The 13258-nt window shown below is 40.7% G+C and overlaps 1 protein-coding gene across 1 annotated transcript in view; it reads left to right on the forward strand.

Annotated features, from left to right (window-relative positions):
- Positions 1-13258, forward strand: part of LOC121008813 (dynein heavy chain 11, axonemal-like) — a 489011-nt gene that overhangs the window by 458666 nt on the left and 17087 nt on the right. The window contains exons 78-79 of the mRNA XM_040441508.1: positions 3607-3789; positions 6676-6791. Coding sequence (XP_040297442.1) covers positions 3607-3789; positions 6676-6791 — 299 coding nt within the window. The remainder of the gene's footprint in view (positions 1-3606; positions 3790-6675; positions 6792-13258) is intronic.

A 13258-nucleotide genomic window follows, 5' to 3' on the forward strand; every position in this document is an offset into this window, starting at 1 on the left:
TGCAGCAGGAGATGTACAATAATGACGAGCAATACTGCAGACTTCGTGTGGTACAGAAGTTCAAATGGTACAACAGTTCGGGTAGTATAAAAATTCGGATGGTAAAAATTCGGATGATACAAAAAAAAAACATACTATACTATGTAATCCATTTTTACATGTCTCAAAAAGAACATTCTCATAAACAATAAAATGAAAAAAGTCGCTCTCTGAACAAAATCCACCCCGGATTTTGTAAGTTGTCGGGTGTCAGTATAAAAATCCTGGGAGATCTGAACAGATTACCACTGATGAAGAAGTCAGCTCAAGACTTCGAAATGCGTTTGGAAAATCTGCACAGAGAGAAACATTCTACATTGCTTCGGAAGCGCTTCCAGCAGAGAAGGATCTCCCAGGAACATTTACCCGATCGTGAACGCCAGAAGCCCGCGCATTATCGGCGCGCATCCAGTGCCTTACATGTGGGACGCCGTCCAGAGGAAGGCCCGCCCAAACCTGCAGAACGTACACTCACTCCAACATCGGCCACAGCCTTTGCAAGGAGGAGATCGGGGATAAGCAAGACGTACAGCAGACCTCAAGTAAGGTAATACGGGCCAGTACTTCCAAATCGGGTGGGACGCCACCCGATCTTGGCTCCACATTATCTGAATTTTTGTACCATCAGATTTTTTTTGTATCATCCGAATTTTTACCATCCGAATTTTTATACTACCCGAACTGTTGTACCATTCGAACTTCTGTACCACACGAAGTCTGCAGTATTGCTCGTCATTATTGTACATCTCCCGCTGTATGAATCCGCCGGGACACACCTCTGGCAATCATTAGATACTGCAACAAGTTACCACAAACTTACTATTAGCAAACAGTGACACCCTGTGACTTTTACCTATTATTGCCAGTTATATCACATCAGCTACCCCACAGGGTAACTCAAAGGGTCACTCTGCTTTTTATTCTATTTTGTTTTTACTCTGTTTTTACCCTAACTATTACCTTTATCATAATATCATTTTATATATTTGCACATTGCACCTACCCCCTATTGTCCATTTTTTATATTAAAATCCAGCTTTTTTCCAAATATTTGAGTGCCGGTCTATACTTTCATTTGCATTTCATTCCTTCTGACTCAGATCAGACCCAGAGCACCTCACATATTGCCATATTAGGTGAGCCACCCCTTCCCCTCAGCCTAGATCTAGATTATGGCACATTTACTATATGCGACTTTTGCAAGTCGCATCTCCACGGCAGGCAAACTCGTGGTGTACTTTTACACATATGGGCGTAAATCATATTGCAATCACGCCAAATATATAATTATTATGCCCCATTTCACAAATTTGACGCAGATACACTAAGAAAAGACAGACTTAAAAATGTCACAAAGCACCCGCATATGATAAATGACCCCCTAACAACAACAATTTGACCATTTTCACAGCCAGAAATACCTTACAGGGTAAAACAAGTTTCCTCTCAATAGGGCAGAATGGGGACCTGTATTTATGGAACAGTTTTTCAGGATAAGAAAAGAATGGTGGCTTTTTTTCAGAAAAACAGGTTGTGTGTAGCAGTCCAGCTTATTAGCCCAATTCATTCCAATGGAGCTGAGCTGCAATATCAGACACAACCCATGGACAGGTCTGGCGCTGTCTTTGAAAGAAAGCAAGCCATGATTTTCTAATCCTGGACAACTCCTTTAAATAGTTGAAAGATTTAATCAATGGAGTCTGGGTAAGATAAGAAAACATTAGTGCCTTCTGTAAAACTGAATCTTTTTCCCATTTGCTTCAAAAGGTATAGAGTACGTCCTTGAACATAGAATCCACATATATCTGAAGACATTTTAGTTTTAGAAGAATTGAGTTTCGGGGGGGGGGGGGGGGAGATTTATTAAGCCTCTACACCAGTTTTCTGGAATAGCAAAGTTGCAGATTTTGGCTAAAACAAATTTTCTCCGACACCCTTTGCACTTTTAAAAAAGTGGGTGAGAGGAGGTGGGCTGAGGAGAGAACCTTTCATCGGTCCAAACATTGTAAGATAACTATCAGGCTGTGTAGAGTGGCGCCCCGGGATCTCACTGCACTTACTATTATTCCGGGGCACCGCTCCGTTCTCCCGCTATGTCCCGCTCAGCGCTACAGTCTGGGAGAAGGAACACCCAGGGAGAAACAGGGCAGACTCTTTCTAGTATAACCAAGTCAGCGAAAATACCGGGGGACTTAGCGGGAGAACGGAGCGGCGCCCCGGAATAATAGTAAGTGCTGTGAGATCCCGGGGCCACTCATGCACTAGAACTGGTGTAGATTTCTGGTGTAATATGTGCCAGTTCTCTGGTGCACATTTTGTTAAATGAGTTAGGAGCGCCGCTCTACACAGCCTGATAGTTATCTTCCAATGTTTGGACCGATAAAAGGTCCTCTTTAATAAATCTCCCACTGGGTACAACCCAAAATGCAGTTCTTAATATTGTCTCACCTGATCTTGCTACCAATGACATAACAGAATGTATTAAACAGATTTGCTGCAAAATTGTACATGCTTTTTTTTTTAGATTTTTATTAAATATTTCTGCAAAATATAAGGTCAGCATGCCTTTAAAATATTCTAGAATACAACCCTGGCTACAAAATACAATAAACGATATCATTTAGAGTAAATGGAGTGAAATAAATTGTATCTTTTGCATTCATTTTACATGATATTTTGTAATTGTTATATTGGCTCATTAAAGTCACTCGACGGCACAGAACCCTAGTGCAGGTATTGCCTTTTAGTTAAAATCCCAAAGGATAAATACAAATCTCAGACCTTTTCCATAGTAAAGACAACTCATTAAAAGTGGAGAGTTTAATGAAGAGCATCATTGTGATCTAAGGATGATCCCACAGGCTGGAGCCTGTGCTACAGAGGAACTCATTAACGTGTTTAGAAAACACTCCATTTATTTAGCCTGTTTGCTATGTAAATTTCCCAGTTAATGATTGACCATACATATCAATAGAAATCCTATAACCTACTCCTGATAAGTATATTATTGGACTGTTTTTTTTAAAAATATAAGCCGTACGCATACCCAGTAGTCCCATTTTCAGTGTGCGGCTGATAATATGGTGTGCACAAGGGAATTCATATGTTCGTAGGAATAAACTAATAGACTCCCTGGAGCGTCAACCTTTCCTGTTCCACTGGATGACCTCCAAACTGGTAGCACTCTCATTAGACATGTATCTATACAGTAATATATATTCCTAAAACTATAAGCAGTACCAAGTGGATATATGAAAGAAGGAAGCGAATGCAAGTATGTGTGGATTTATGAACCACCACCAGGAAGGGGGTCACATTTCGATGTTGCTATAGGGCCCTTTTTAACTATCTCCCAAGTGCTCATGTATACACAAGTATGTAACCTATAGATATATACAGACAATTCTGTGTATTTCATACTGCATTCATATTAACCCTTTCAATTGTATTGATTAAACTGTTATTGTATTACATGTGGTAAAAATATGTTATCAAATGTATCAATGTCAATTACTGTACGAAGAATAACTGCTACAAATGACCTTATCATGAGGCTTTTTTCCCCAGGTTAAAGCATTGCTGGATGAAATCCTAGATAAACTCCCTGAAGGATATAATATGGCAGATATAACCTCCAAGACAGCGGAGCGGACTCCATACATCCTTGTGTGCTTTCAGGAATGCGAAAGGATGAATATTCTCCTTCATGAAATCAGACGTTCTCTAAAGGAGTTGGATCTTGGTCTTAAGGTATGAGCTGTACTACAGTATATACTGTATTAGGCTAGGTATGCATCAAATGTTACATTGGGGATCGTTCCCCAGATCTGTTAAATAATGTAAGTTTAAGAGGTTGCTCCACAATTAAATATCTTCCAGGATCATGTAAATCAGAAGAACTTTCAATTGGCATCATTTTGGAATTCTGTGTGTAGATATTGATGTAAAGTACATGTTCTAACGCCCCCAGCCGTTCTTGTGATGAGTTGAGTGATGGCAGATACACAGACTCAATAGCTCAGGCCTACTGTCTGGATCCTAGTGTACACAGGGGGTCGATTTCTGCTATTCTGCAGACCACAAGGTTAGAATATATGTACTAGAAGTGGCTTTTTTCACCAGCACTGGACAAATGTGGACATTCTGAAAAGGAATGAAAAGAACACCAGGTGGCGCCATAACCAGCAATATCTAGACACAGAAGCAATGTAAAAAACTAAGTTAGACCAGTCATGAATAAGGACTGAGTACAGTCCAAAACGCGTTGACTGGTGTGGGGTGATGTCCTGCTGTGTGCCATTTTTTTTACTTTTTTTAAATATTTGAAATAAAAAATTCATGGTTTTATTCAAGGCCCAAGTGCTAGACTCACTACTTTAATTCTACAAGTTAGACCAACACCTCCAAACACTATGAAATAAAGTACAGGTGCATGCTACCATAGCTCTAATGTACTGTAGAATCCAGCTATATTATACTCTGATTAGAAGCCCTGGGTAGATGGGCAGGAGTGCACAGTCCAAATGAGGCCCAAATGTACAATGTCAAAAACAAAATGAGACCAGCACCTCCAAACAATATGAAATAAGGACACAGAAGCAGTTTTTAAAATTATTCCAATTGAAAAATTTTTATGTTTTGCCTGATCTAACAGAGAAATGTAAATTGTAATTGTGGGACAACTCCTTAATAGGCAATCTTCCTTGGTTTCACTTTGACTATTGCATGCTGAAAAGATATGTGCAATCTTCTAATACACTTTGGGGAAGATTTATCAACACTTATGGTCTTGATATCCCCCGTGCTATTAGAGGATGCATTTCATTTGTGACGAGGCACATGCACAATTTAAAGGGGTTCTTTGGGAATTAATTAAATGAAAATACTGAAATATTACTTTATTATAAGTATATTCCCAAATACCGTTTATTAGTTATGATGGCTCGTTTTGTCTAGGTAACAATCATCAGGAGAAATAAAATGGCCGCCATCCTATTAGTAAACAGAAAACCTGTCCTAATCAAGTTACTTCACAACACTGAGCTAAAGAGCTGCCTCATCCTCCGCTCTGCTCTACTCTATGATCCTGAGTACAGATGATAAGATCTTCTGTAGGAATGGAGTTCATGAGGACACATGAAGTACAGAGAGGAGGGTGGGGGTGTGGATAATGAACAGCAGCTCTTGTGTGCAGTCTCCATTACGACAGTCTGTCCTCTCTGTACTTCAATGTTGTGAAGTAACTTGTCCTCCTGTGTCATTAGGACAGGTTTTGTGTGCACTAATAGACAAAACGAGCCATTATAACTAAGGAATGGTATTTGGGAATATATTTATAATAAAGTAATATTTAAGTATTTTCATTTTCTTAATTCCCGGAAAACCCCTTTAATAAGAATTTACCTTAAATGAGTGTTTATGAGCTGACAGGAGTTCCGAGGTAAGGGCTACACTTTGAGCCTTTAGAGCAGCTCCCTGGCGGATTCGGTGTGAGACAGAGACCCTGCTAGTCTGCAAATGCACTGAAACTGAAAGCTGTAGAAGAAAAAAAAATGAGTAGCAATAATTAAAAATTGCCTTTAAATATATCATATCATATATAGTAATTTACTAGATTTTTGCAGATTAAGAAAATATTAGATAGTACTTAAGAGACAATGATCTCTGTCTCATTGTAAAGCTATATGTGAATTATATTTTGGCCAAACTCTGCAGAAAGAAAATACTCAGCTAAATGAGTCCCACAGAGACCAGACTAGCTTCTTAGCTCTGGATGTGGTCCTTGCAAGATCAGTGTCTTCTTTCGGCATATTTATATACAAGTGTTCAGACTTGCACTTCAAGCTGTGTCTGTGCTGTTTGCAAATGGAGAACTTGAGTTTTCTAAGAATATACAGAGAGAATAGTAAAGAAAGGAGAAACAATAAGGTCTTTAGGCAACCTTTCTAAATACTGTGTCTCTGTAATATTTTAATCAAGACAAGTGAGTAACGGAAATTAAAAAATTATTTTAAATACCATAAATATTTACTACAGATACATGAGTAGAATGAAAATAAAGAATAGACTCTTTAAGGGGCGGTCACACCTAGGGACCTCTTCTACAGATTCCCCAGCTTGGCCGGACCCACAGTGGTAACTAATCATACTTACCTGATTCCCACCGCTGGTTTCCAACTCTATCAATGCAGGTCCCAGGTCTCCCGGCATTAGCATTCGGTTTGACAGGTCATGTGACTGTGGCAGAGAATGACTTGCCACAGCGGTCATGTGACTCGCGCCAAGCTGGATGTTGAGGCAAGGAAACCCAGAACCTGCGGAGCTAGCGGTGCAGTTATTTTAAGCTTCGGAGAGCAAAATAATTTTGCAGAAAAACATATTTAATTTCTCCACTTTTGCAGCACATTCCAGAGACATAACCTTAAATCCTTTAGTTATTGTTACTACTTAATATTCCTTTTAGTAAATGAGTTATGTGTCTGGAGAAAGCTGAGGCTTCTGTATTGTTCAGGCGTCATGTAGCACCTTGTGTATTTCTGTGAGAGGCGAAAAAGGGGCTCTTTACCATTTATCATGTCATCTTATCACAGCTGCTATCTGAAAAGCAAATAGCTCACTAATGTTTCCTTTTGTTAGGGCGAGTTAGCAATTTCTTCTGAAATGGAGCAACTGCAGTCAGCCCTATTTTTTGATAATGTACCTGACAGTTGGATGAAGCTGGCTTATCCATCAACATACAACCTGGCTCAGTGGTAAGGATGCATCTTCATTTTCCGAGAAAATCCATCCATTGTCTGTAGCGTTACCTGATTAATACTATGTAACAGTTTTCTAATGTTTTAACACAAAGCTCATTGTTGATTCCTCGGTTGATCCCTGATATTCTCAAGCTAAAGCAGACATCGCTCTTCATGATATCTGTATGCAAACACTTTCCACTGAGGGGAAATGTTGGATAAAGCTGGAGTATCCCATTGTAATGGCGGAATATAATATGAGCGGTTTGGGTGGCTGCCTGGGGCCCAAGGCTATCCAGACTTCCTACCAGATGAATGGAGAGCTGAGGCAGGCCACATTCACTGAGCTGAAGTATTAAGCCCCTTTCACACGAGTGAGTTCTCCGCGCGGGTGCAATGCGTGACGTGAACGCATTACACCCGCACTGAATCCGGACCCATTCATTTCTATGGGGCTGTGCACATGAGCGGTGATTTTAACGCATCACTTGTGCGTTGCGTGAAAATCGCAGCATGTTCTATATTCTGTGTTTTTCACGCAACGCAGGCCCCATAGAATTGAATGGGGCTGCGTGAAAATCGCAAGTATCCGCAAGCAAGTGCGGATGTGGTGCAATTTTCACGCACGGTTGCTAGGAGACGATCGGGATGGGGACCCGATCATTATTATTTTCCCTTATAACATGGTTATAAGGGAAAATAATAGCATTTTTAATAACGAATGCATAGTACAATAGGGCTGGAGGGGGTTAAAAAAAATACAAAATAATATAACTCACCTTAATCCACTTGATCGCGCAGCCCGGCTTCTCTTCTGTCTTCTTCTTTGCTGTGCACAGGAAAAGGACCTTTGATGACGTCACTGCGCTCATCACATGGTCCGTCACATGATCCATCACCATGGTAAAAGATAATGTGATGGACCATGTGATGAGCGCAGTGACGTCATCAAAGGTCCTATTCCTCAAAGAAGAAGACAGAAGAGATGGATTAAGGTGAGTTAAATTATTTTTTAACCCCTCCAGCCCTATTGTACTATGCATTCTGTTTTCAGAATGCTATTATTTTCCCTTATAACCATGTTATAAGGGGAAATAATACAATCTACACAACCTTGAACCCAAACCTGAACTTCTGTGAAGAAGTTCGGGTCTGGGTACCACATTCAGTTTTTTATCACGTGCGTGCAAAACACATTGCACCCGCGCGATAAAAACTGAACAACGGAACGCAATCGCAGTCAAAACTGACTGCAATTGGGTACCTACTCGCGCGGGTTTGCCGCAACGCACCCGGACCTTATCCGGACACGCTCATCTGCAAGGGGCCTTATGGCACAGGAAAGATAGGTCTGCATGCTGTAACCGTCTGTTTCTGGGGCATTCTGCCAGGAAGAGCATCAGTCCGGCAGCAGCGACAGCAAATTCATCCCCAGGATCCTGCCCCCTAGGTTGGCCAGTATGTAAGTTTTGTGACTTATTACCCTTTAAGTCTGTGTATGTAAAGTGTATGTGCATACCTCCCAACCAACTGGATTTAAGTGGCTGTCTCTGCGTCCTGGAAGGGTCGAGGTATGTCCTGATTTCAGCTGTCTCTGCGTCCTAAGGACACGTAGACAGTTGATTGCACTCCCCAGCAGGCATGATGCAGTCACACATGGCAACGTTGGGCTGCCTAGTAGGAGTGTGCAGGCTGATTCTTGGGCTGGCACAGTCCTCCTGCACAGCTCAGCAGCGCAATGTGTGCCTGCTGGCGACCAGAGGATGAGCTCTGATCATTGGGGGAACTCCTAGGTGATTATTTTTTTTATTTTTATTTTTTATTAACAGAGGTGGCAGCACTGAAAGGGTTGCATATCTACAGTGGGGGCACAATGTGGGACGATCTACTGTGTGGGCACAATGGGGGTATAACTAAAGTGGGGGCACAATGTGGGCATATCTACTGTGAGGGGCACAATATAGATATACCTTCTGTGTGGAGGCACTGAGGGGACTGGGTGGGATTGGGTGTGTTTAGATATGCATTGGGTCTAGTATTAAAATGAAACTTGCCACGGCGCACTTAGCTTATATTTTAAAGCCTGAATGGCTGCTATGTGACCCCCATCGATTGGAAAAGTGAAGAGGTAGAAGCGCTCTCTCTCCATGCTGCTAAAGACGAGCTCAATAGAAAGTCTATGAGCCCATCTTTAGCAATGAGGAGAGACAGCACCCCTCATTTTAGCAGTTGATGTGGGTTTCAGGGCACAGACCCCTACCAGTCAAATCCTCACTATGACATATCAAAAGTCTTTTTAAAGTGCCATTACTCTTTAAATGTTTTATACTTGTCTAGTTATCAGCATAAACATGCAATCTAGTCTCCCACACTATATAAATGCGTGTGCGTGTATGTGTATCTATATATATATATATATATATATATATATATATACACACTCACCTAAAGAATTATTAGGAACACCATACTAATACGGTGTTGGAGCCCCTTTTGCCTTCAGAACTGCCTTAATTCTACGTGGCATTGATTCAACAAGGTGCTGATAGCATTCTTTAGAAATGTTGGCCCATATTGATAGGATAGCATCTTGCAGTTGATGGAGATTTGAGGGATGCACATCCAGGGCACGAAGCTCCCGTTCCACCACATCCCAAAGATGCTCTATTGTGTTGAGATCTGGTGACTGTGGGGGCCATTTTAGTACAGTGAACTCGTTGTCATGTTCAAGAAACCAACTTGAAATGATTCGAGCTTTGTGACATGGTGCATTATCCTGCTGGAAGTAGCCATCAGAGGATGGGTACATGTTCTCATTCTGTTTACGCCAAATTCGGACTCTACCATTTGAATGTCTCAACAGAAATCGAGACTCATGAGACCAGGCAACATTTTTCCAGTCTTCAACAGTCCAATTTTGGTGAGCTCGTGCAAATTGTAGCCTCTTTTTCCTATTTGTAGTGGAGATGAGTGGTACCCGGTGGGTTCTTCTGCTGTTGTAGCCCATCCGCCTCAAGGTTGTGCGTGTTGTGGCTTCACAAATGCTTTGCTGCATACCTCGGTTGTAACGAGTGGTTATTTCAGTCAACATTGCTCTTCTATCAGCTTGAATCAGTCGGCCCATTCTCCTCTGACCTCTAGCATCCGCAAGGCATTTTTGCCCACAGGACTGCCGCATACTGGATGTTTTTCCCTTTTCACACCATTCTTTGTAAACCCTAAAAATGGTTGTGCGTGAAAATCCCAGTAACTGAGCAGATTGTGAAATACTCAGACCGGCCCGTCTGGCACCAACAACCATGCCACGCTCAAAATTGCTTAAATCACTTTTCTTTCCCATTCTGACATTCAGTTTGGAGTTCAGGAGATTGTCTTGACCAGGATCACCCCCCTAAAAGCATTGAAGCAACTGCCATGTGATTGGTTGACTAGATAATTGCATTAATGAGAAATAGAACAGGTGTTCCTAATAATTCTTTAGGTGAGTGTATATATAGTATGGCTATGGTAATATACATAGTGTGATGAATAATATTATTAATATTAGTTGGGTATATTATGATGGTTTTATTACAATGGGATACTTTATACATAAATACGATTTTTCAGTGAAATTTTCAAAAGCATTTAAAAAAAAGATGGCCTTGCTGTGTAACTTAAAGAGTAACTAAACTTTTGTATGATTTTTTTTGTGAATGTGTCCCTAATGCCCTAATAACAGTTTTTGTAATGTACTTTATAAATGTATTTTTATTCCACTGTTTCCTCCCTAAAGCGCACCATTCCCTGTGCGCTTAAACTTCAGTTCTCTGTACACTGCTGACAGCTCAGCGGTGTACGGAGTACAGACTGTATGTTTTATGAGCGGGGCCGCAGCACAGTGAATATAGGCAGGAGCGCACATTGCTGCTCCTGCCCGTGCTCCCCGGAGGTTTACTGACTCCTGGCATAGCATATTGGGTACCCTGTACTATGGGTACAGGGTACCCCTGTATTATGCCAGGAGTTAGTTAACCTCCGGGGGGTACTCTCTGCACTGCGGTCCCATTCATAAAATGTACAGTCCGTACACGGCCGAGCAGTCAGTGGTGTACAGAGAAGTGAATTTTAAGCGCACAGGGAAAGGTGCGCTTTAGGGAGGAAACAGTGGAAAAAAATACAAAATACATTAATAAAGTACATTACATAAACTGTTATTAGAGCATTAGGGACACATTCACAAAAAATATACAAAAGTTTAGTTACTCTTTAAGTTAATGTAAGCCTTAAAGGGGTTGTCTCACTTAAACAAATTGAATTTATTATGTAGAGGAAATTAATACAAGCCACTTACTAATGTATTGTTATTGTCCATATTGCCTCCTTTGTTGGCTGGATTCATTTTTTCATCACATTATACACTGCTCGTTTTCATGGTTACGACCTCCCTGCAATCCATCAGTGGTGGTCATGCTTGCACACTAAAAGAAAAAGTGCTGGCCTTTCTGGTGGCTGGGACCGTGGGAGCGCACATAGGCTGGTGCTTTTTCTTAGGCCTCTTGCACACGACTGTACGGTTTTGTGGTCTGTTTTAAAGGGATCCGTTTTTCCGTTTCAGTAGTGTTTCCGTTCCGTTTTTCCGTTTGGTTTCCGTTTGTGACCCGTTTTTTGCGGATCGGAAACGGAAGCATATAATAATGTTTAAACAGTAAGTACATAAAAAAATTGGGCTGGGCATAAAATTTTCAATAGATGGTTCCGCAAAAATGGAACAGATATGGAAGACATACGTATGCATTCTGTTTTATTTGTAGAACCACTGACTTGAATGGAGCCACGAAACGTGATTTGCAGGCAATAATAGGACGTGTTCTATCTTTGAACTGAACGAAAATATGGAAACGGAATGCATATGGAGTACCTTCCGTTGTTTTTGCGGACCCATTGAAGTGAATGGTTCCGCAAACGGAATCCGCAAAAACGGAACGGAAACGGAAAAAACTAACGTTCGTCTGCAAGAGGCCTTATAGTGTGCAAGCAGGACCACATTTCCTTTAAGGGACATGCACCTCTTAACAACTGTGGAACGTCTAACACCAGCAGTGGCATAAAAAAAATGTATGCTTTACATGTATGACATTAAAGGTGTTGTGACAGGGCCCTAAGAGACCTGCATAGCTTTGTGTCAGCAACGAGAACACTGCTTGTCATGTAGACTTCATCATCTCCAGCTACAGAAGCTGCAGAGAAATACACAGGTTTTTTTGTGTGATTTTTTTTCTCTAATCTCTCATTATGTCTTCCAAAATCTGTCATCCGTGCAATTCACAATCCGTCGTCAGAGCTGTTAAATAGTTTGGGCTCTCCAGCACAATAAACTATATCCTCTAATTGGAAAAATATCGATATCTACTGATTTGCTTTCAAAAGTGAAGAAGACAACTACAGGAAATGTTACATTTTTGTGCAGTCGTGACAATGTGATGTTATTAAAGCAAAAGTGGCATCTGATGGACCTAAGAGGGTGCGTGTAATGGAAATCTGGATAATTTTTCTCTTATTCACTAGTCGAATGGTTTTGACACAGTAGCCGGGCTGAATGAGTATATTTTCCTTTATAAGTTGCAGGAGGAAAAAAAGCATTATCTACAATTTGTTTGCTGGCTTTCCCTTCTTTTCATCCACTCAGAGTTCAGTCCCTAATGTTTTATTGAAATTGATTTTAAATGAGCACTATTTTTATTGCACATAATGACTTTCAAATAATCTAGAATTTATCTTGCTTTCCCATTGTCTGCGCTCGGGTTTTAGACAATATTTTCTAAAGCGATTCATTGAATTCCATATCTTAAAATGGATCCATCTAAAATGCACTAAAGATTACCCGTACTGTAATTGTGTGGAAAATTATACTGATTTAAAACAAATTCTCTTGGAAATGAAAATGTAAGTACAGACCCAAAAATTTAAAAGTGCCAATTTGTTGTTCTAACTCACGGGGAAAGCGGTATGCGTTCACAAATTACATGTTTTTATATACTGTATACTTGTTCGGTATGGTTCTCCTCCATAATGAAATCAACATAAATCCATTTACATAGCGGGTTAACTAACATGAACAGGCACCTGTCAAATCGTCCTTCAAATGGAGGGGGGGGGGGAATCACACCAGTGGAGGCAGAAAAACTAACTCATATTCATAATCAATTTATATAGTGATTTATTTGCATTTTCTATTTATGAACGGTTATTACATTTTATGAAAACTGATACAGATTTTTTCGATAGGAGTAACAGCTAAAATCTCCAATACATAATTGACATTTTCAATTAAAAGAGTTATCCCATGATTGGTTGTGACATATCAGACAATTGGGGTATATTGCTAGGATATGTTCCCATTGTCTGATATCTTGTAAACGGAGCCATGAAAGTCACAGAGGGCGCACCGCGCATGTTTGGCCGCCCTCCATTCATTTCTATGGGGCTGCCAAAGATAGCCG

This window comes from Bufo bufo, chromosome 7 (genome assembly GCF_905171765.1).
Source record: "Bufo bufo chromosome 7, aBufBuf1.1, whole genome shotgun sequence".
Lineage (NCBI taxonomy): Eukaryota > Metazoa > Chordata > Amphibia > Anura > Bufonidae > Bufo > Bufo bufo.